A 23,505-nucleotide genomic window follows, 5' to 3' on the forward strand; every position below is an offset into this window, starting at 1 on the left:
GACCTTCTCAAACGGCCGCCGGAGGCGGTTCGATCACGTGATCCCGGACCTTCTTCTTATTTGCGCACGGGGACGGACGGGAAGTTCGATCCGAACACCGGCGACGCGTGGTAACGTCCGCTTGCGATCAGATCACCCAGAATGCATTGCAAGAAGCAGGGTGCGTACAGGGGGGCGGCGGGGGGGGGGGGGGCCCTCGGATCCCGCAGTTCATCATGAGTCAGCAAATTCAAGATTCTAGCGCGCAACCTGCGTTCAGGTGTTTTCCGTTTCTATCGCCACTATTTGCCAGATTTCAACAGACACCCGAGAGTTTGTGATTTTTTAGCTCCATTAAAAAAAAAAAATTTTTTTTTTTTTTTAAAAAAAAAGGGGGCATTGGCATTAGTTTCCTGTTTCCTGTATTATTGTGTGTGTGTTTGTTTGTTTTTCTTCTTTCCTGTCATGTTTGCGTGTTCGTCAGCGGCCCGAAGCCTTCACATCACCTACTGCAGAGACAACAGGGCGTACCGGCGAGAGAAAGACGAGGCGCGGAAACTTTTTGCAGAAATCGGTGTACAGTATCCACCCCTTCCACTCCCGGGGGCTCCCTGCACGGCTCCAGGCTGCAGGCCAACCACCTCCTCCAAGTTCATAGTATTTAGGTCACACACACACACACACACACACACACACACACACACACACACACACACACACACACACACACACACCTCACGTCACCTATAGCAAGTGAACATACACCGATTTCAATTGTTCCGGTCTTGGTGCCAGCGGTGGTTGAAATTAGACCCACTGGCCAAAAGGCCGAAGAAGAAGCCTGCACTGGGAGGAGAATCGGTTGCGCAGAGAAAAAAAAAAGCTTTGAGAGGTATGTCGAGGTAACGAGGGTGAGAAGGAGGCAGGGCAGGGAGGGAGGTGAACGGGGCTTCACAATAAAAGCATGGAATCTCTCTTTTTTTTTTTTCCCCCTTTAGGGTTAGGAGTTTCCGTAGTGAAAAGCCATTTCAGCCAAAAAATAAATATATATATCGCGACAGATCGTTTCTTTACCGTTTTGAAGCGCCAAAATTACAAACACTTATCGTAGAAGTTAAAGTGTAAAAAAAAAAAAATACTGAGGTCATCTGAGGTCACGAGTCCAAATACATGCAACGCGTCACGCCGTCTCCCCGATGAGTGTTGGTTCACACACTGGATCAGACAAAACATGTCCACTGTGTCTTAAGTTAAATTTTTAAAAAAAGTCCATAACGGTGAACTCGTAGATGATTAGCTGATTGACAGACATTTCATAATTAATAAGCACTCTGTAATTAGTGAATCATTTCGGGCCATTATTTAAGCACAATTGTCGTAAATTCACCAGTTCGAGCTTCATAATTTAGAATATATTCAGGTTTTTTTTGTCTTTTGTGACGCTTTGGGGTTTAGGACTGCTGGACAACACATCTAAAGGATGTCATATTTGACACGGGAGAAATGTGATTGTTATTTATCACAATATTCTGATGCTTAATAAACCAAAATATTGTTTGATTAATCAAAAAAATGATCAACAGCGAAGCTAATCGGTTAGTTACAGCCCCACAACAGTCAGAATTAAAAAAAAAAGCTGTTTATTGATACAATATTTATGTCAAATGATCAAATATATCAAACTGTTTAAAGTATTTAGATTTTTTTTTTTTTTTTTTAAACTGTGGGCAAACTATGTTTATCATGGTGTTATGTTCGTCGAGGACTTTTATTTTGAAAGTCCCCCCCCGGAAAGGTCGTCGTTGTTTCTGCTGCTTTGACGGAGCCCAGCTTTATGGCAATTAATATCGGGAGCGACCTCACGCGGCCTTTACCGGACAGCCTCTCGTGAACGGTGTATAATCCCCGGCGGGTAGTGTGTGTGTGTGTGCGTACGTGCGCGTGCGTGCGTGTGTGTGTGTGTGTGTGCGGGGCGGGTAGCCGGTGAGAGGCACGTGTCTGAGTGTGTAGCGACGATAAGCTTTACTGGGTCAGGTAAAAAACACACACGGGGGCGCGTTTCAGACCGAATGCACTCGTTAACCCCGGCAGGCAGGCAACCAGGCGCGCGCCCGCTCTCGCGCGCGCTCCCCTCCCCTCCCCTCCCCTCTCTCCTCCCTCCTCCACCCTCCCTCCTCCACCCTCCCCTCGCGCGGAAGACGACGGTTCCGCGCGATGATGTGTCTGTCTGCATCTGGTGGGTGAAGGAGACGGTGCGCTCCGGTTTAACGTTACCTGCTGGTGTCGTGGGGAGCCTGGCGGAGGGGCGGGAGGAGGAGGAGGAGGAGGTGGAGGAGGGGAGAGGAGGAGGAGGAGGAGGAGGGGGGTGCTGCACGCTCCACCGGACAACGTTTAACACGCATTCGTTATATAACGGCTGTCCGGTTGCTGTGATTTTCCTCCCACCGTTAAAAAAAAAAGAAAGAAAGAAAGAAGAAGAAGAAGAAAACTCCCAAGTTCACTCGCCCCGCCAACGATCCGCTCCGTCCTCCTCACGCGCACATCATCCGCTAAAACGGATGGGGCGCGCGAGCGATGACTTTCGGAGATGACTGTAGCTAACTTAACGGCGGCTGTAACGGGGGGCCGGTGTGCGGTCACGAGCCAAAATGTAATGTTTATATTTACCGTGTCGTCCGTCCCTCAAGCACCCGGACCCTGACGGTCGTCGCTCTCTCTCTCTCCTCTCGTTCACTCTCTCTCTCTCTCTCTCTCTCTCTCTCTCTCTCTCTCACTCTCTCTCCCTCCTCGCGCTCTACCGGGTCTTCTCTCTCCGCTGCTGGCTCGCGCTCCCCCGCCTGCCCGCCTGCCTCGCTCGCGCTCTCTCTCTCTCTCTCTCTCTCTCTCTCTCTCGCGCTCCGGCCCCGCTCGCTCTCCCACGAGCCGCAGAAAGCTGCAGCGCCGGAGAGAAAGTTTCCGCGAGGTCCTAAAGTCTACAGCTTACTGTCACGCGCACGCTAAATAAATAAATAAATAAATACACGCGCTCCGCGGGCACGAGCAAACAAACACGCACGCTCGAACACAGGAGGCAGGTGCAGAGAGTGACAGCAAGCAGCTCCGGTTTAAAGAGCTGCAGCTCAACCAGAAGTTAAAGGTTGGTTTTCTTCCTGTGACGGGAAGATTTTTTTTTTTTTTTTTTTTTGGAGTTTTATCGTCCCGTGCGCACAAAAAAAAATAAAATAAGAGACTGTTAAAGAAATGTTAAGAATTAAGTCAAAATACAACAATCATTTTTAGGAATAAAGTTGAAATACCGTCTCGAGATTGAAGTCGAAATGCTGACGATAAAGTCAAAATGTCCCAAATAAAGTTGTTGTTTTTTTTTTTTTTTTTAGAATAAAGCCAAAATATCAACATTTATTTTGAGGATGAGCTTTATTTTTATTATTTTTTTAGGATTTCAGAGGCCTGGCAAGGTTCAAACTTTCTGGTTTTGTACTTGAAGAGACGTTCGGTCCCGACTCCTTCCTTCCTTCTTCAGCTGGTAAAGTTCAAAGCCGACAGAAACGAGTTGAAACCTGCTCTCTGACTGTTGCGGACATCCAACAACATCTGAGAAAGAAAAAAAAAAAAAAAAAAGACTGGAGGCGAACTGAGGGCCGGTTTCTGAAAACAACAATTGCCGGTTCTTTGAATATTTCCTTTCAGCTGCTTTTGAGCTCGAATGAACGAGCTTAAAAACATAAATATTTGAACCTTTTTTTGACCGAAATGTTGTTTTTTTTAAATCCCCGATTGATCCTTTAAAATAGATTTCTGAGTTAATTGTTGATTCAATCACGGTCAGATTTAAAAGGACTTTATTTTATAATGACCAGTTGGATTTTACTTTCCTGAGGAGGTTAAACCCAGTTTGACCTCTGAGAAGGAGAAAATCTTTACTACGAGGGGTCATAACTGTGCTGGGGGTGAGATAGGAGGTGTGTGTGTGTGTGTGTGTGTGTGTGTGTGTGTGTGTGTGTGTGTGTGTGTGTGTGTGTGTGTGTGTGTGTGTGTGTGTGTGTGTGGGTTATTTATTGCAGTCAGTGAGGTCACAGACAACAAACAGCCTCAATGAGCTTCATTCAATCTATAGTTTTGCGCCGCCACGCACTAAACACACATATAGGACACACACACACACACACACACACATATAGGACACACACACACACACACACATATATAGGACACACACACACACACACACACACACACACACACACACACACACACACCACAGAGTCGTGACCTCTGAAGGAAGCTCATGGGAAAAGTGAGAACTGTTCATCCGTACTAATGAGGACACTAAATCAGGGAAACGTCTTAACGCAAGCGTGTTGTGATCAAATGTGTGAGTTTTGCTCTCGTTTCACATTCCTGTCGTTCTCGAAGACGTCCTACGATAAAAAAAAACAAAAAAACAAAGAAAATTAAATTAAAAAAAAAAAAAATTAAAAAAAGTTTTCAACCATAACATGTCCACGTGGTGTTTTTTTGTTGTTGTTGTTTTTTTTTAATTAATTTTTTATTTTATTTTATTTGCTACGAGACGTTTCAGGAGTGAAATAAGCAGTTTCGGACAGTTTCACACGTCACACACCTGAGGAACCAATCACGTCAATTTGGGGGCGGGGCTTTGCGTATCTTTAAAGCTGTCGTCAGCTGTGGAGATAAAAACATCGGAGCCGCTTTAAGGCATTTAGGGATTTATTTTTTTAATTCAATCAATATCAGGAAAAAGTTATTAGATGGTTGAATCCAACTTTATTTAGGTATTATATTTCTTGTTATTTCACACTTCTGCTTCAATATATTTAGAGGCTAATATTGCACTTTTAATTCCACTGCATGAACATTATCCTCCAAAAGTTAACGGTAGAAAAACATCGATTTTACTCCCTTAAGAGTGAAATAGTCCTAATTGTCTCGTGTCCTCAAAAGTCCTAAAATGAATTGATTTTTTTTTTTTTTTAGGCTAGTAGGTCAAGCAGTCTAAAAATAGCATTTTGTTAAAGAAGGCGCCTCCATTTCACTATTGACCCCCCAAAAAATGTGTATCCTTTAAAAAAATAAAACTCTTATTCTCCATATAAATACGCTGGACGTCTCGTTTCAAGAGTTGCTTCGATTATCATCACTGGATTTAGGAAAACAAACAAAAAACAAGCTGTTTTCCAGGAATTTTATGAATGGGTTACTTTCTAGGAAATACAGCAGAGGGTTGTTTTCCAGATGTACTACACGAGATAAGTTTGATCTGCAGAGCCGTTGAGGCAAACCAGACCTGTACAGAACCGAAGAGAAAATAACATTACGTATCCATGCTTTCGCACGTGGCCTTTTTGTGTCAGGAGAGAGGAAGTCGAGACGAAAAGTCACAGAGGATGTTAAATATCATTTATTGCAGATGAAACGCAAGATCCACACTTTTCAGTTCCCACCGTCGGGTTTTCAGATTCAATGTCAGGACGCGTCTGCCCTGTCAGACTCTATCACACGCACACACACACACACACACACACACACACGCACACACACACACACACACACACGCTCATTCATCCGTGATCACCGTGCAGTCGGTCAAATCAATCAGCAGTCAAGTCCAAATAACGTAAAAAGGAAACCGATCCGTAAATGTACAAAACCAATAAAAGAACAGCTTCCTATGAAAACAAATCAAAACCTGAAGAAAAAAAACAAACAAACAAAAAAAACAAAAAACGGTTGATTAAAACATCTCACAGCTGCTGGATGAAATGGAAAAAAAAAAAAAAAAATTAAATAAAAAGTAACTTTGGGTCATGTTGGATTTGCATGCAGACGTTTCAAACATCCGCAGGACTTCAACTCCCACAATCCCCTGCGTTGCGAAGTGAAGTTTGGAAGAGTAGCCAAGCCTGAGGTGGGGTTTTATTTTATTTCAGGCAGGCGGTGCTTAGAAAATAGAAGTCAGTGGAAGTCCTGATTCCAATATTAAAGCATTTGACTGGCTCTATCACCACGGCAACAGCTGCTGAGGCTCATGGGTATTGTAGTATTTACAGCACAGTTTGGTAGAAAATCAAACCACGGCCTCATAAAAACACTGAAATATCTCCAAGTTGCCTAAAGACACAACAATATATATATATATATATATATATATATATATATATATATTTTTTTTTTTTTAAAGGATCATTTCACCCCAAAACAAAAACCCGCAAAACACTCAACAAAATCTCTTCCTACTTCTACAAAGTACTTCCGGTAAAAAAAAAAAAAAAAAGCTGCTCTCAGCGTGTCGTCCGGGGCAACGGGGACACGGTGTCCGTTTCTCTTCATGCGTCGGCGCCAACGGAGCAACTTTCCTCCGACTCATCAGCGTGGACGTAAAAACGTCACCGAGAAAGATTCAGGCGTCTCAAAAAAACCCAGAAAAAAAAGAAAAGAAGAGCAGCACCTTAAAATGAAGCAGGCGTAACTATTGGCAACGGGTCGATCCTGTTCTGGAGACGAGGTGAAAGTATCTCGTGAGGAAAAAAAATGTAGAAGTCGGATATAAAAATGTGATGTTGGGATGTCGAGCTTTGATTCTTCATTTACTGGAAGGAGGTAAAATATTTCTAACTTTGCTGCTCTTTTGCCCCAAAAACACACACACACACACACACACACACACACACACACACACACACACACACACACACACACACACACACACAGTACCAGGATACGGCGGCGCTGCTGTCATCGCCGGCACCGAGTCTCCACGTAAAGACGGACAAACATCACAGCTCCCCAGAAATGAAGCCAAAACACGGCGGAAGTGGCCGATGACGTCACTTCCTGTCTGGGCCGAGGCCGAGGCCGAAACGGAAAAAAAAACAAAACCACAATCTACAGGGAAGAGGAGCTGAGATCGAACCACGACGGAGCGTCCACAACGAGTCGTCCCGTCTTTATATAAAACGGGCTTTTAAAAACGCAGCAGGAAAACATCCCGTTTAAAGCTTATTGTCTCAGCAGGACCTGACCGCACTAACGTACGCAAAAAAACAAACAAAAAAAACACTCAAAACCGAATGAATAAATGGCAAAAAAAAAAAAAGTCAAATCAATAAATACCAAGCACACAGTGCCGAAACTTAAAACTTTACATCTCGCCGCTCGTCTTTTCTTCTTTCCGACATACAGCATCCTCATCCTGAAAACGTTCCTGCACTTCAATCCTTCAAACGAACGCAGCTTTCTTTTTTCTTTTCATTCTCGCACTTACTCGACCCTCTAAAAGAAAAACCAAAAAAAAAAAAAACTCAATGCAGAGCACACGCACACACACACACACACACACACACGCACACACACACACACACACACACACACACACACACACACACACACACACACACACACACACGCACACGCATGCTACAGTACAAATCAGCAGGTTTCAGATTCCTCTCGATCTAAATCAAAACGATAACAAGTGAAAACCACAGTGACAAGACACAGAGAATCACAGCTATACATCAGTAGGGACCCCGGAGGTCGTTTTGTTTTTTGGTGTCCAGCATCGTGATTGGTTGATTGGCAGAGGAGCTCTAATCATCCGTTAGCTAACGATTAATATATACGAATTTTTTTTTTTTTTTTTTTTAAATGTATTTATATTTATATATATTTTTTTTTTTGGTGGGAATCCCAGCAGGGTCGGTCTTCTTTGGCCGCGACGAAGCGTCACTCCGCCTGGAGGAGGGAGAGACAAGTCAGTCAGGCCGACGAATCCAACCAATCAAAAGTTACGACGTCACACCGGGATCAGGAAGTATCCCGACCGCGAGCCGGAGAGGAGAAGATCGACACGACTCTCACGCCTGCTGCCGGTTAGCTTAGCTTAGCACAAAGACTGGAAACGAGGGGAAACGGCTAGCCTCCCGGTAACATCCCGTCATGCGAGGTTTTTAACGCTGAACTTTTGTTGCACGCGTGAAACTTTTAATTTGAGTTTTAAACGTGCTCGTAGGTGGATTTTGTTACCGCTGAACGAGGAGCTGTCCGTTTCCTGCTTTTTTTTTTTTTTTCCTGCCAAGCTAAAGTTTTGTTTTCAGAGTGCAGACAATGAAAGCGGTCGCAATCTTCTCCTTTAATATTAAACTATTCCTTAAAAATAAAAAAAAAAGTAAAAAAAGATCTTATTCTATTTCAAAAGGGTCAAAATAAGTTTAAAAAAAAAAAACCAAAACAAAACAAACAGCATCATATGAATGTGTGAAGTGACTTACTGTTTTTTTTTGTTTTGTTTGTTTGTCCTGCTGTCGTTTTAACCTGCTGAAGAAGAGAACGGGTTTTTTTTGTTAGCGGTCTGAAGCTCAAACGAGCGCTGCAGGTTTCTGGCAGATAAAAACTCTTAACAAGAAGCAGACGAGCAGATAAACATGAAACGAGACCGAACTCGGCAGGTGAAACACAAATTAACTCCAGAAGTAGAAAGAAAAAAAAAAGACTACAATGTGGACAATTTTCATTTAAAGTTTCAGGTGTGTGTGTGTGTGTGTGTGTGTGTGTGTGTGTGTGTGTGTGTGTGTGTGTGTGTGTGTGTGTGTGTGTGTGTGTGTGTGTGTGTGTGTGTGTGTTCATGGCTCGGTGGATTAGCAGCGTAGGTTATTATTCTAATGAAGCAGACCAGGAAGCAGTCTGACCACTTCTTCTCCGCAGGAGGTCGTCTCGTTAAAAAAAAAAAAAAAAAAAAAAAGACTAATGAGACGTTCAAGCTCGGCGCGCTCGAGAGCACCTGGAGGACGAAGAGGACCCGACGCGGACGCAGGAAAAGCGTTTCAAAGTTTTAATGTAATAAGTTTATCAATAAGAATAATAAAGCTGTAACTTCTGTTCATACTAAACGAACAGAAGCGGAAGACTTCAAAAGGAAACGTACCGGTTTTGATCCTGTTTTGTAAGACGGCAAATCAAAATTTTAACTCTCTGAAAATCCGTCGTAGTCGGCACTTTTATTTTGGACACTCCTTCTCGTTCTGTCTGACTATATAATAAAATACGGTATTAATACGAACTCTAATTCTGTCATCGGAGGGCCAGAAGTTCGTTCATGTCCTCGAGAAGTGGAAAAAAAAAAGAGAAAAATCTGGCCGGCTTGTGTCATGAGATTTAAATTTCTGAGTCCTCTTTGTTTCATTTCAAATCAGATTTTCTGGAGTTTTGAGGTTGTAAACGCTTCATGAAAAATGGATTAGAAGTTGATTTGTTGAAAGTTTACGTGTTGTTACATGATTTAAAAATGTTTTCCTGTTTTCTCTTCATTTGTTATTTATTTGGATATTTTGCTATTTACGATTAAACTTCACAGCGATCGTGTCAGTGTGAAGCTTTTATAATAATTTAGTGGGAAAAGAGTACGACTTTACCTCTGTCCTTCCCGTTGAGCAATCTCTCCGCCTCCTCCCGACCGTCGTCTGCTCAGAAAGGAGAGCAAAGTGTCAACAGGTGAACGTGTCGAACAGAAATGTCATTTCTTTCGCAAAAAGAAAGAAAGAAAGAAAGAAAGAAAGAAAGAAAGAAAGAAAGAAAGAAAGAAAGAAAGAAAGAAAGAAAGAAAGAAAGAAAGAAAGAAAGAAAAATTAACAATTAAAATGAAATTTCATGTATTTCTTTTAGCGGTTTCACAGAAAAACGAATAGATATCAGAATAAAGCGTCAAATTAAAACTGATCTGAAGCGACGAAGATGGTCGAATCGTGTGTGTACGTCTGTGTGTGTGTGTGTGTGTGTGTGTGTGTGTGTGTGTGTGTGTGTGTGTGTGTGTGTGTGTGTGTGTGTGTGTGTGTGTGTGTGTGTGTGTGTGTGTGTGCGTGCGTCTGTGTGTGTGCGTGTGTATCTGTGTGTGTGTGTGTGTGTGTCTGTGTGTGTGTGTGTGTGTGTGTGTGTGTGTGTGTGTGTGTGTGTGTGTGTGCGTGTGTGTGTGTGTGTGTGTGTGTGTGTGTGTGTGTGTGTGTGTGTGTGTGTGTGTGCGTGTGTGTGTGTGTGTGTGTGTGTGTGTGTGTGTGTGTGTGTGTGTGTGTGTGTGTGCGTGTGTGTGTGTGTGTGTGTGTGTGTGTGTGTGTGTGTGTGTGTGTGTGTGTGTGTGTGTGTGTGTGTGTGTGTGTGTGTGTGTGTGTGTGTGTGTGTGTGTGTGTGTGTACCAGAGTGGAGCTCTTTGACCAGTGAGGACACGGTGTTGGTGATGGAGTCGGCCGCCACCAGGAGGTCGTTCCTCAGGTTTCTTCTCGGGCCTGAAACGATTACAAATCATTTCGTGTTCAAACGATTTTTAGAAAGTTTTCCGGAGACGAAACGACTTTAAAAAAAAAAATCAAGCAGCAATTACAACAAAAATCATTAAAAACTCAGCAAATTTTGTTACACGTTCATTTCCTGATAAGCTCTCTCTCTCTCTCTCTTCTCTCCCTTCTGAACATCTCTCTCTCTCTCTCTCTGAAACGCAGCATTTCTCTCTCTCTCTCTCTCTCTGAACTCCCTCTCTCTCTCTCTCTCTCTCTCTCTCTCTCTCTCTCTCTCTCTCTCTCTCTCTCTCTCTCTCTCTCTCTCTCTCTCTCTCTCTCTCTCTCTCTCTCTCTCTCTCTCTCTCTCTCTCTCTCTCTCTCTCTCTCTCTCTCTCTCTCTCTCTCCCCCTCCCTCTCTCTCTCTCCCTCGGTGTTTATATTAGAGCTCGCCGGTTTCCCAGCTGCAAATAAGGTGAAACTAATGTGAAACACCGGCTGGAAACTACTGTATGTTTGTGTCCGCGGTAAACACATCTGGATTTACGACATAACAGATGAGCTTTAAAAGTGGAAATCAATTTTTGTCCGAAATCCATTTAGACGTGATAATTTTAGGGAAAGCCGTTTAGCGGGTAATATTTTCCAACACACACGTGGATGTCTCAACTTTCTTGCTACGAGTGAAAGCTGGAAAGTCTTAACAGGGAAACTTAAGAGCTGCTCAGAAACCGCATGTAAATCTTTAAAGATGGATAAAAAAATACAACCAGAAACATCTTTTAAACTCGGATCTGAGGAATTCACCACTCGAAAAACAATTTACTTCCCGTGCTGAACTGAAGTCGTCCTAATGGGAGCGCTAAAAAGTAGAAATTCAGATTTCCATATCTTTTTTCATTTTTTTTTCATTATAAAGCAGGTGTTTTATAAATACTGTGAAAATTATTAATCCAAATAGAAATGCGAACAGCTCCTTTTTTTCAGCGGTTTGTGCCGTTCGGGCTTCGGTGAGTTTGTGATGTCACAACCTCGACGATCGTTTCGTCGCAAAGCCGATGATGCTGCGGCTCCCGAAGAGAAACGTGTGATTGGCCGGGGTGGGTGTCACTCAGAAGAAAAAAAAAAAAAAAATAAAAAATCAGCCAATCAGAAGAGAGGATCACTGATATCAACGCACCTTAAAAAGACGCAGACGCAAAACAGCCTTTTCTTGGTCGAGCTTCAGAGAGACGTTTAAGACGGGAGATGTAAAATATATTGAGACCACAAAAATATCCGCATAAAGGATATAAAGACTGCAAATAAAAAAGAATTTACATGGGACCTTTCAGGTTGAACGAGTTCGTCAGCCGCTCATCAGAGGTTCGAATTAGGACTTCCCAAAAACAAACATGGCGAGCAGTTCGTTGACAAAGAAAGGAGACAAAGAAAACAAGACGTACATTTATATTTCTGTATTAAGTCCCAGGCCCACCTTGAGCGAAGGCCTCTTGCACGTCCCCTCCGACCCCGGCGAGGGAGTCCTGAGGCGGGTACATGTGAGCCTGGGGGGACGCGGCGCCCAGAGAGCGGCCGGTGGACGGGCTCGGCCGAGAGGGGGAGGCGTGAGAAGAGCCGGCCGCCTGAGCCTGAGAGACGAGAGACATTCGTTACACGTCGGTGGCATCGTCTACAGCTGTTTGTTTGTTGTTGTTTTTTTGTTTTTTTTTCGATTAAAACTTGACGGTAAACATCCGTATATCTAAAACCCAGAATTTAATTTTTTTCCACCGTGTGTCGGGGAAACGGGACATAAACTTACTGCCTGTCGCTGCTCTTCATCCTACATGGGGGGGGGAGGAGGGGCGGGGCCACAACATGGGCAGCCGAGGAAACAAACAAGGAGAGGGGGATAAAAAAAATAAAAATAAAAAAAAGGACGGAAAAGAAGAAGAGGTCAGATCCAGTCAAGAGACGGGGGGAGGGGGGGGGTTATAAAAGGAGGTAAATCGCTGAGAGGGAAGTGAAGCTTGTTACTGCAGAGACAGAAACAGGGAGAGGAGAGAAAAACGGGAAAACGTTGCCCTCTAGTGTGAGACAATACAATGTGTGTGTGTGTGTGTGTGTGTGTGTGTGTGTGTGTGTGTGTGTGTGTGTGTGTGTGTGTGTGTGTGTGTCACCTTGAGCATCTTCATCAGTGCCTCCAGCTGCACCATCAGCTCCCTCCTGCTCTCCTGCAGAGACGACATCCTCTGCTCCAGTTCGTCTTTCCTCTGTCTGCAACACACACACACACACACACACACACACACACACACACACACACACACACACACACACACACACACACACACACACACAGTTTTGTTTCTTAAACACGAGAGCAGCAGTTCAAGGCAATAAAACAATGACAACAAAATTATGATGTATGTGCATAAAAAACTGTCAACTTGTGCACTCAGTGCTGATTAAATGCTCCACACCAGATTTAAGAGTCGCCATATATATATATATATATATATATATATATATATATATATATATATATATATATATATATATATATATACACACACACACACACACACACACACACACACACACACACACACATACACACAAAAAAACATGCAATCTTTTATGATTTCCAAACAGTGCGCGGTCTGGACGGGACATTAAAGCGGGAACGTGACGCTTTGTCTCTTCTTTCCTGGCCTCCCTTCACACGGTCGGATAAACGAGTAAACAAACAACTAAAACAAGAGTCTGACTCACACAGGAAACACTTTTTGGGGGTTGTTATGGCGCCAGAGCAAAATAAATCTTCGCAAGCAGGAGCGCCAGTAATAACCACTTTATTATTATTTAAGATATAGAATTACAAAATGTTTTTTTTGTTTTTTCAAATAATAATTATTTTTTTTGAATCTGTGCTAGAAAAAAAAAAAAAAAAAAGATTTCCATGACTTGCAAGAAGTCACCATATTACTGGTAATGATTCGGGCTCACTGGCCGACTGGTTACAGTATGAATTGAATTCAGTGTTATTGGCTAATTGGCTCAAATAAAAATATAATTTAGCCACGTCAGATAAAGTAAGAGCTTTACGGATGAGCAGTGTGACAAAAACTGTTGATATCTCAGTAATATTTTAGATTAAAGGGAACAAAAAGTAAACAAATGTGTTGACCTTGAGCAGTTTGGTGCCCCCTGGTGGTTGTAGTGCGGCAGAGCCTTGAATATCTCCACATCATGAAAGAGACTTTTCTCAACAATCGCAGTTAAGATTGTTTGAAATTATTATATGAAAATTACACCCAAAAAAAGCTTTAAAAGGTACTCTGTTTCACACTTTTAAAGACATCGGGAGGGGGTGGGGGGGTTTCATAAAGTTAAAGCCTTAAATTTAAGACGACATCATTCACTAAGCTTCTCAAACCGTTAGCAGCAGGGAGGAGGGCTTTTTTTAATTTTTTTTTTAAGAGGCTTTAAAAAAATGTCTTCAGCAGAGGAGGAAAAACTGTGGAAGTACAACGAGGGAAATGTTCTTCAACACGCTGAATGACAGAAGAGATGACGCGCTGCTGATTAGACGGTGCAGAGATGACGTGGCGATTCATTAAGAGACGCGCTCACGTCTCCCCCCTCGATGCAATAACACAAAAACAGCAGCAGAAACGAAAGCGATCGCGGCGCAAAAAAGATATTCGGCAGCCGCAGAAATGCAACCGCGTCGAACAGTTTCAGCGCTTTCACGGCCTCATATCGGGACGCAGTTTATTTTATTTCCACTCAATTTCATCATCTTTTTTTTTTTTTTTTTTTAAAGGATGCAGTCAAAGTTTCGTTCCCTTCCTCGTTCAAACATTTACAAATGCAAGACATTTTCCTCAATCCCTCCAGAAGCTAAAAACTCTCATTAGTTTAATTATCAGGCTAAATTAAGGCCTCAGTATGACACAACTACTTTACAACCTTCAGCGGCTGCAGTGAAGTGAGTGACCGACCGAATATCACTTCATGTCAAGGCCACACAAACACTTTCATCCCTCCTCCTTCCCCCCCTCCGCCCCCTCCTCCCTCCTCCGCCCTCATCCGCCCTCCTCGGAGTTTTTGTTTTTACTGAAAAGCATCAATATGTTGGAAGTGATTTCCACTTGGGCTTTTTATTTATTTATTTTTTTATAGCACAATCCTCCATCTGTCGCTGCCATCTGCCGTGAAGACTCTCTCTCTCTCTCTGTGTGTGTGTGTGTGTGTGTGTGTGTGTGTGTGTGTGTGTGTGTGTGTGTGTGTGTGTGTGTGTGTGTGTGTGTGTGTGTGTGTGTGTGTGTGTGTGCTGCAACAAAAAAAAAAAAAACAAGAGCGCAGCGCATCGTAACTTTTTGTTGTTGTTGTTGTTGTTGTTTCCCCCCCCGCCACTTTCGGACCGACGCCGTGTCGCGTGATGCAGCAAAAAAACCAAAAAAACAAGAGCTTGGACAGGCAGACTTTTGACCGTAACTTTTTGTTGTTGTTGTTGTTGTTGTTTCCCCCCCACCCCCGTGGGTTGTGACTCGTTTACCTGAGCTGGCGAAGCTCGGCCAGCAGAGTCGGGTTGGTGCCGCCTTTCTCCGGGCTGGGCTGGCACGCGGCGTCGTGCTCCACGCGGAGACGTTTGATCTCCGCCAAGATCTCTCTGGGAAAACAAAGAACAACGGCGGTGTTTTTTGGGGTTTTTTTTTTACGTAGCGAGCGAACAGATTGCGGCGAGGCGGGAAACGCACAACAAAACAATGTGAGAATATATCGCTGCGGTGGATGCAGAGAAAACGTGTGCTTTTATTGTGAAGGGGCAAACGGCTGACAAAGAATATCTGCACCACCTCTCCAGGAAAAGTTTTGTTCTGCATCCTCAGCAGAAGAAGTCGGTTTTTAATCAATAACAATATGATTATGGATCCTTTTTTTTTTAAATACTGATATGTGTCCTCATATAACACAGATGCAGGTTGATTTAGAGGTCAGAGTTTTCTAGAAACCGTGTAAAACGCAATTTCTCATAAGTCTGGACACCATCTTCGAAATTCAAAACCTTTAATAACCAAAAACGTTTTCACGACTTTTGACTTTAAAAATCCTTTAAAGATATTTTAAACCTTTTTAAAAAGGTGCTGCAACTCACAAATACCAAATTTGTGTTTTCCCCTGCTGGTCGGTATGTGCAGGTGCAGCGCTGCAAATAATGATGATTTTCATGTCATTTCACAATTTACTGAAGAATTATTTGGTGTAAAAACACCAGAGGTGAATGAATCATGTCTAAAAATTTAAAAAAAATAAAGACTTTCCTACGGGGTGACATCATTAATTGTTCAGTCAAAGCCCCGTTAAATCTTTACATGCTGTTAAAAGAAGGAAAAGCTCTTTTTTTTTTTTTTTTTTAAATGTCTACTTCGTCGTTTTGTGCCATTTGGTGGATTTGGGATGAAACTGGACGAGTAGACGACAGCAGAGTCTCAGTCTGAACATCTGCTGTAAATACAGTCACAAACAGAATTGATTTAAAACACTCTACAAACTCCTCCGCACACTATTTACCTGTTTTTACACTCCAGCTGAGCAATCAGTTCCCTCTTCTGTTTGTTCACGTCGAAGTTGATGCTGCGTGTCGGGATCACCTGAAACGACGACAAAAATCACGTGCTTATCGGTTTTTGAACCGAGTCCATGCATTTAGGAGGATTTGAGTGTCGACTGTGCATATTTGATATGTTCGCAGTTATTAAAGTGGTCAAAGAGACGTCGTCGACTCACTCCGGCGCCGTCGGTCTCGGCCAGCCGGGAGGTGTAGCGAGCGATCAGTTTGTGCTCCTCGTCTTGTCTGCCGGGACCGTCGACACTGAAACAGAAAAACAAAATAAAACAAAATAAAAAAAATTAAAAAATCAACCGACCGATGACCTCTTACACAACAAAATACAACAATTTCATTTGCACATATGCAAAATTCAAAGAGGCTAAAAGGGGCGTTTACGAGCAAATGTGAACTCTACGGTTTTGACAAATGTCTGGTTATTGATTAAAAACACACCACCAGCACGCAACACAACTAGCATGTGAAGACCTTAACGTGATGTCATGCGTTTAATTTGATCTGTTCTTTTGCATCTATTTTAATTTTTCTATTTTAATTCCTAAATTCCATTTCGCCGCGTGTTTCTTTTTGTCCCTTTACAATCGGCTTCGAAGTGAAGCGCTGCGCGTGAAGCACTTTGAGCTGCAGTTCGTGTATTAAAAGTTTCACACAAATGAAGTTTATTGCTCATGTTATTAAAATGATGAACAAATCAGGAGTGGAGTGAGGATCGTTTTCAGGGCAGTTATGCAAAAGGTCTATTTATAATTTGAATTGTAATATATATATTTTCCCCTGTGTGATTTATTACAAATATTCGACAGTGAATCAATGAATGACATCAGACAGAGGAATTTTTTTTTTTCATAGCTTCATTCAGTCAGTTCACCAAAAACTTATTCTCGTTCTCTAAACTAAGCCGCTCAATAATACTATTAAATATTAAAGGGTCGGTTTTTATTTGACGTCTTCATTTGGGGTTTTAATAAGCTGTAAGGGCGACTGTGGATTCAGTTAACTGTACTACACCCCCCCCCCCCACCCCTACTGATATACCCCCCCCCCTCTCACCACGGGCTGCTCTGGAGGCGATTCACATACGCAGCGATCAGAGCGTGCTCCTCCTTCATCCGCTGAGCCACCGCCAAGCTGGACGCAGTCAAAATGATGTATTTTCAATATATTTGTAATCTACGACATTTCAGAACTTCATCAGGAAATATATATTTTTTTAAATCAATATAATTGATTGATCCATACACGATAGAAAAAAAAAACAAAGTGAAGAGGAGAGCGTCTGATTTGTGTTTCTTTAGGTTGCTGCAACCAGAGAAATATTCCCGTCACAAAGCTTCTACAGCACAAAAGACGCATCTTCAAATGGTCAAAATATTTAATCTACGATGGCAAAACCAAGAAAAGCTGCAATTTACAAGCTGGAAAAACAATTTAATAAAGGTTTCGAAATATTTTCCGTTCATTGACCAACAGGGGAGCGACTTATTGTTTCAGCTATTCACTTCAAATTCGACTTTTTTTTTTTTTTTTACCTTTTGTTTAACAAAACACCCAAATACTTTCATCTAATCTAATCTAATCAGGAGTTAAATTTACAGTTAATGTTAAAAAAATTCAAAGAAGAAATGGTGGAAAAAAACCAAACAGATATACGTTGACTCTAGTGCATCGTTTAAACCCTGCAGAATGTCAAACTTCTGATCAGACAGAAAAAAAAAATATATATATATAAAGACAGTTTGTATTTTTCCACTTTTTCCATGTCTTTACCTCTTGGAGGACTCGGGAGCTGATGAGGAGAGCAACATGGCATCACTGGGGTTCCCAGTAGGTCTTGAGGGGCTGCAGACACACACACACACACACACACACACACACACACACACACACACACACACACACACACACACACACACACACACACACACACACACTATATGTTACACCCGTGTTATCAACAGTGTAAACACAGAATGAGGATAAGAACATTTAAGAGCTGTGAAACACAAAGGCCTGCCTATCAGAAAACACACATTCTTTAACTCTCATTCTCTCACACACACACACACACACACACACACACACACACACACACACACACACACACACACACACACACACACACACACACACACACACACACACACACACTCACGTGCTCCTGAGTGCATTCATGCAATAGTGAATCGTTATGGTCTGAGCAAACACAGACAGGCCAAAGATCGCCAGAGGGTAAAAAAAAAAAAGAAGAAAAACTAGAGGAGACAGACATGAAAAAGAAGGAAAGAAATTCCTTCAAAATGGTTCGTAATAAGAAATAAATTCGACGCAGTAAGTATACTCACATCTGAGTGTCTGAGTGCGGAGCTGAAAGTAGGTCTCAATGCCTGCAGGTCTGTAACGACCCAGTCTGCTGATGTTTGGAAAAATCAAACAGTGCGGATCCACCACGAAGGGGCGGAGCTTCCCGAAGTGTTTCGGGCTGCAGGAGGCGGGACCTTTATTTTATTCATGTTATCTGAACTTTTAATTTTTTTTATGCACATCTAACTGCAACCGCTGATTACACGTCAACATTTTAGAGGCCAGAAGTCTGCTACTTAGAGATGTTTTATTTTCTGTGATGAAAAAAAACTTCAACAATGCAGCTGCATCAAAGACCTTTTACTTTTCTGGCACGAACTAATGTTCAAGGTTTTCTCGTCCATTGTAACACTTTGGGAGTGCCAACTATTAAAGGATGAGAAAATTGCACTAAAATCTTATAAAGCTATAACTTGCGTGTAAAATTACATAAAATCGAGAATTCAAGATATTGTTGACATTTTAACAACATTTCTAAAAGATGTAAACAACAACATGACATCATCTTAAGAGGATGCACAAATTATATCAACCGCTCTTCGTCTAAAAGTCTGTCAGCGAGACCGTTTAAGACCTTCATCAACATCATCGGTGGAAAACCGAGTGACAACAAGATGAATGGAATCAAAAGTTCCGATTTTGGTGAAATTAGTGAAATATTTTCCCGTGACTCGCTTAAATTCAGCCTTATTGTATGTTTTGTTAGTTAGTAATATCCGTTAAGCAGCAGTGTCGAGCTAAAGGGAGCTGAAATCAATCACTGTTCAGATATCTGACTCAAAACTCAACCGATAAATAAATAAATTCAACTTGTAATTTGCATGAAGAAAATCGGCTGTTGTGATGCAACTGAATGCAACACATTAAAAAAAAAAAAAAAGTTTCAAAGTGTGTGTGTGTGTGTGTGTGTGTGTGTGTGTGTGTGTGTGTGTGTGTGTGTGTGTGTGTGTGTGTGTGTGTGTGTGTGTGTGTGTGTGTTGTGAGGTCATACACTATATTGGCGAGGTTCAGGGTCCTCGTGGGTTCCTCTGGGTAAATCGGGTGGGGCGCCTCCCTGGATGACACACAGCCCAGAGTCCGGCTCAGGGCTCGGCCCAGCTTGGTCGCTGGCGACTTCTAAACACACACACACACACACACACACACACACACACACACACACACATATATATATAAACACAAATGTCAGGTCAAAGTTCATGAACCATGTGACTTTGTTGATATTAGTAACCTGTAATATTTCCTGCATTATTTTAAGAGCAGGTCAAAATATCTGCTGTGTAAAAAGATCCATTCGTACTTCACGCCGTTCTTACAAACACACCTGCAGGGTTTTACCGTAATGAAAACTCTTTATGATGTTTTTACAGCTGAATAAAAGGAGGGAAAAAAATAATATCGCCTCCTTGTTTTTTTTGTTATTGTGTTGAATTTGATATTTGGACGAGATCTGACCGAGGAGTCAAATGAAAGAGTTCCTGGTGTCAAACTTAAATGTGTAAATATTACACGATCACTTTCAAGTTTGAGGCTTCGGTTTTCTGATTTGAACACAACTGTATTCAGCTCATCGGGAAAAAAAAAACAAGCACCTGAGGGAGATTTAAATGCAGTTTTTTTTTTTTCTGCAACAGTAAAACTGTAAAAAGTGAAGGACATGAACTGAGAATAAAATGTACACAAAAGATCGGTCTCATTGGAAATAATGAATAAAATCTTATTATTATTATTATTAACACACACACACACACACGCACGCACACACACACACACACACACACACACACACACACACACACACACACACACACACACACAGAGAGAGAGAGAGAGTGAGTGCCCCCTGGTGTGATGACTGGTTAACCGCGTGGTGACTCACCCACGTTGAGTGCTCCTTCATCTGATGCTGGTTGCTATGAGAGCCGCTGACGTTGCCGCGCCAGAAGCAGTTCTGGCAGAGCTGGTAACCCCGGCAACGGAGGCAGCGATAGCGGAGGCCTGTCATACCGTTGCCGCGACAGTAGGAGCACGACACGGGATGATAGACTGAGGAGAGAAAAAAAAAATTTGATAAAAGAGAGGGAGAGAATCTGTCGAAGGAAAATCTGCTCCACGAGGGAGATGACTCGACAAAGAAACAACAGTTGCTCAGTTGAAACTTGAGCAGGATGCTCAGTTACCTCATAAAGGGATTTTTCCGACGTAGCTGAAGGTCACCAACATACTTAAGGCACTTAAAAGTGGGATTATATGCAAAACCTTCCAGGCATATTTGGTGCCACCTCAAAAACAGCTCGCTTTGCAAACAGGAATTTGAACATTTGAGGTGACTTACGAGGCCAAAGGAGATAAGACTTTCGTAGTTTTACAGTACGAGAGAGACCTGCCGTCACCCTAATCTACCCCAAATTAATTAAAGTGTTACTCGTTTTTCTCATCTCCCACAATTCCTGCGCTTTATGTTATTTGTTTGCAAGTCGTCCGACTTAAAGTCAGATTAAAATGTCTAAATCAGCTTCAAGTATGTTAAAGGTGAAAAAAACAACAACTATAATATCAAAAGTTAACCCGAACAGTAATAATGCGTTTTTGAACATTAAGTTCACTGGAAATTAAAATATCCATAAAAAATAAGCAAGAATAAAAAGTGTAAGTGGAAAGCAAGTGTAAAAATGCATATTATAAAATCTTTGGTTTTTTTGCATGTGCAAGTAAATTTCGGCTAATAAACTCGGCCAGCTGGCAAAAGCTTGCATAGGATCTGCAGTGTGTGTGTGTGTGTGTGTGTGTGTGTGTGCGTGTGCGTGTGTGTGCGTGTGTGTACCGTGCTCGACGTTGGCCAGGCGGTGCATCAGAGGCAGCCAGACGAGACACTGAGGAGGGTCGGAGAGGATGTCCAGGAACATGTTGAGCATCACCCTCTTCTACACAACAGAAAAAGAAACATTATCTTTTATCTACTGCACCGTAGATGAAGGAGAAACAGCAGAGTGTGTGTGTGTGTGTGTGTGTGTGTGTGTGTGTGTGTGTGTGTGTGTGTGTGTGTGTGTGTGTGTGTGTGTGTGTGTGTGTGTGTGTGTGTGTGTGTGTGTGTGTGTACCTGTTGTGGGAAGCAGGAGCGCGCTAACGTGTGTGTGTAACCGAAGGACGGCCCTTCGTGCACAGCGGTGGGCAGCTTGAGAGTTTCCCTCAGAAAACCGTCGAACTTGGCCTGGACCAGCACGCCGCAGGAGTCGGACACCTGAGAAAACACATCTACACACATACGCACATACGCACACACACACACACACACACTTTAACCAATAATCAAGTACAATTAACTTCTTTTTGAGCCTTCATTGTGACCGATTTTTTTTTTTTACTCGTACAAGTGCAGCAGCACCGACATGTGTTTTCCATAAGGTGGCATGTGTATATGTGTATATATATTAATATAAATATATTTGTTCTCCATATATGCTGAAAGTATGACTGAAAGATTGCAAAAAGTTTTTTGATATGAATAAAAAAGTTAAAATGTAACTCCAGTCACTAAAATCTCTCACGACGTGGAGGACGAGGAGAAACGGCTGAATACTCGTATGGAGAGTTCATCCTCTGAAGGACATTTTGGGGTTAAAGTACTTTTATTTTATTTTTTTGGTGAAGCACACAGAGCAGGAGATAACTTCTAATCTGTTGAAGGACCGTTACTCACAGCGGAGTTTGTCCACCAGCTTCCCTCCACACAGCGTCGCCAGCATCGCCTTCACGGAGAGAACCGTCAGCCGGTTGTTTGGCTCACTACGAACCCCGTAAACACACACACACACACACACACACACACACACACACACAGTTTAAGTCACGTTCAACACGCCGCATCGCTCCGCGCCGACGTCGCCGTGGCTACCTGTCGACGGAGGCCAGGATGAACTGGACCAGCAGGGCGGCGCTCTCCTGCGGGTCGATGGTGTGCGTGGTGGGCAGGCGCTTGCCGAGCTGGTTGAACAGCGACGACACCAGGTTCTCCAGTCGGGTCACCGAGATGCCGGCGTTCAGCTCCACCGCGTTCAGACCGGCGTCCCGCACCGCCTCGATCACGTTGTAGATGTCGACCAGGTGCACTGCAACGAGAGGAGGAAGAGGAGGATGAGGAGGAGGAAGTCGGGGAAAAATCTTTAAAACGGCATCGATCCTAAAAAAAATTTTTTTAAAAAGCATTTTTTGCGGTTTAAAAATCTTTCCTTTCTTTTCTCGTACTTGGAACAGGGAAACCTTTACAGACAAAGAGGAACGCGCGTGTTTCAGTTTGTATACGTCACGGTGCGTTTCTATGACAACGGACAGCACAGGTTGTCGGACTCACGGTTGCATCTCTTCTGTATAAATCGGAGTTTGCAGGCTGTTCGATATGTAGAGAGACAAATGGCGTCGAAGTTCTGCTCCGCTGTAGAAGAAGAAGAACGTTGTGCAGCATCAGCAAAGGAGAAACATCTCATTAGATACTATATATAGATATCTATAGATATCTATAGATATATCTATATATATACACATTAGATGAGCGAACCTCAGTCCTAGGTGTTATGTAAGGCTGATCTTAAGAGTTAAAGGTCACTCACCGAGCTCCAGGAAGATCTGCCTGCCCTCCGCTGCTGCCGTGGCTGGAGCCGCCCTCCCTCTGTCTCTCTGACCCCCCTCCTCCATCATCACCATCCTGCATTACAAAAAAAAAAAAAAAAGAAGAAAAATCAAAAAACAAATCAGTCCAAGTATTTAAATAAATTAAAAAAAAACTAAACTGAGGGAGAGAAGATTTATTTTAACTGTAAAGAAAATGAAGCATAAAGACGGATGCCCCTTAAATGAAACGACATTCTCACCCACTTCATGCCGCGATCGGCCTGCAGTGTGGAGCCGGACGTATGGACGTCCATCTTTTTCGTGAATTACTCAACCAATATATTTACAATTCAGTGCAACACCATCAATAACTCGCTGTTTTTAATCACATCATGCCCCCACGCCCCCCCAACACCACCACCACCACCACCACATCGGTGTGGGTTCTCCCGTGTACAGCATGGCGTGATTATATTTGCAAATGTGTCTTGGTGCTGACTCAGCGTGTTTTGCAATTTTGGTCTCCAGCAGGAAATATGGACAACAGAGACCAGCAATGATTAAATATTTAAACTCGTCATGTATAAACTGGATGTGATTTAATCAACGTTTTAAAAAAGTAACTTAAAACTCAGCTGAGAGTCGGATGGAAAT

The 23,505-nt window shown here is 42.7% G+C and overlaps 2 protein-coding genes across 22 annotated transcripts in view; both read right to left on the reverse strand.

Moving 5' to 3' along the window:
• The window catches only part of LOC138630856 (DNA (cytosine-5)-methyltransferase 3A-like), a 46,736-nt gene extending 43,825 nt beyond the window's left edge, over nt 1-2,911 (reverse strand). For 3 of the 10 annotated variants that reach the window (XM_069715457.1, XM_069715454.1, XM_069715456.1), the window contains exon 1: nt 2,647-2,911. The gene's annotated coding sequence lies outside the window, so the exon portion shown is untranslated. Of the gene's footprint in view, nt 1-2,253; nt 2,425-2,646 lie in introns of those variants that run through there. The other 7 variants (XM_069715455.1, XM_069715453.1, XM_069715451.1 and 4 more) reach the window with 4 other exon arrangements.
• Nucleotides 2,912-5,385: 2,474 nt separating this feature from the next.
• The window catches only part of dtnba (dystrobrevin, beta a), a 25,881-nt gene continuing 7,761 nt past the window's right edge, over nt 5,386-23,505 (reverse strand). For 4 of the 12 annotated variants that reach the window (XM_069715469.1, XM_069715467.1, XM_069715466.1 and 1 more), the window contains 20 exons: nt 22,851-22,945; nt 22,595-22,675; nt 22,139-22,352; nt 21,944-22,029; nt 21,344-21,498; nt 21,068-21,167; nt 20,123-20,289; nt 19,235-19,359; nt 17,650-17,721; nt 16,933-17,010; nt 16,041-16,131; nt 15,825-15,904; nt 14,809-14,922; nt 12,425-12,521; nt 12,067-12,087; nt 11,740-11,893; nt 10,185-10,274; nt 9,411-9,458; nt 8,271-8,316; nt 5,386-7,734 (listed from right to left, as the gene is read on the reverse strand). In XM_069715469.1, the coding sequence (XP_069571570.1) occupies nt 8,309-8,316; nt 9,411-9,458; nt 10,185-10,274; nt 11,740-11,893; nt 12,067-12,087; nt 12,425-12,521; nt 14,809-14,922; nt 15,825-15,904; nt 16,041-16,131; nt 16,933-17,010; nt 17,650-17,721; nt 19,235-19,359; nt 20,123-20,289; nt 21,068-21,167; nt 21,344-21,498; nt 21,944-22,029; nt 22,139-22,352; nt 22,595-22,675; nt 22,851-22,944 (1,875 nt within the window). In that variant the 5' untranslated portion in view covers nt 22,945 and the 3' untranslated portion in view covers nt 5,386-7,734; nt 8,271-8,308. The other 8 variants (XM_069715470.1, XM_069715471.1, XM_069715475.1 and 5 more) reach the window with 8 other exon arrangements.

The sequence above is a fragment of the Brachyistius frenatus genome, unplaced genomic scaffold (assembly GCF_029030835.1).
Source record: "Brachyistius frenatus isolate BFR_SWC_R1_liver_20210118 unplaced genomic scaffold, ASM2903083v1 Contig_143, whole genome shotgun sequence".
NCBI lineage: Eukaryota > Metazoa > Chordata > Actinopteri > Embiotocidae > Brachyistius > Brachyistius frenatus.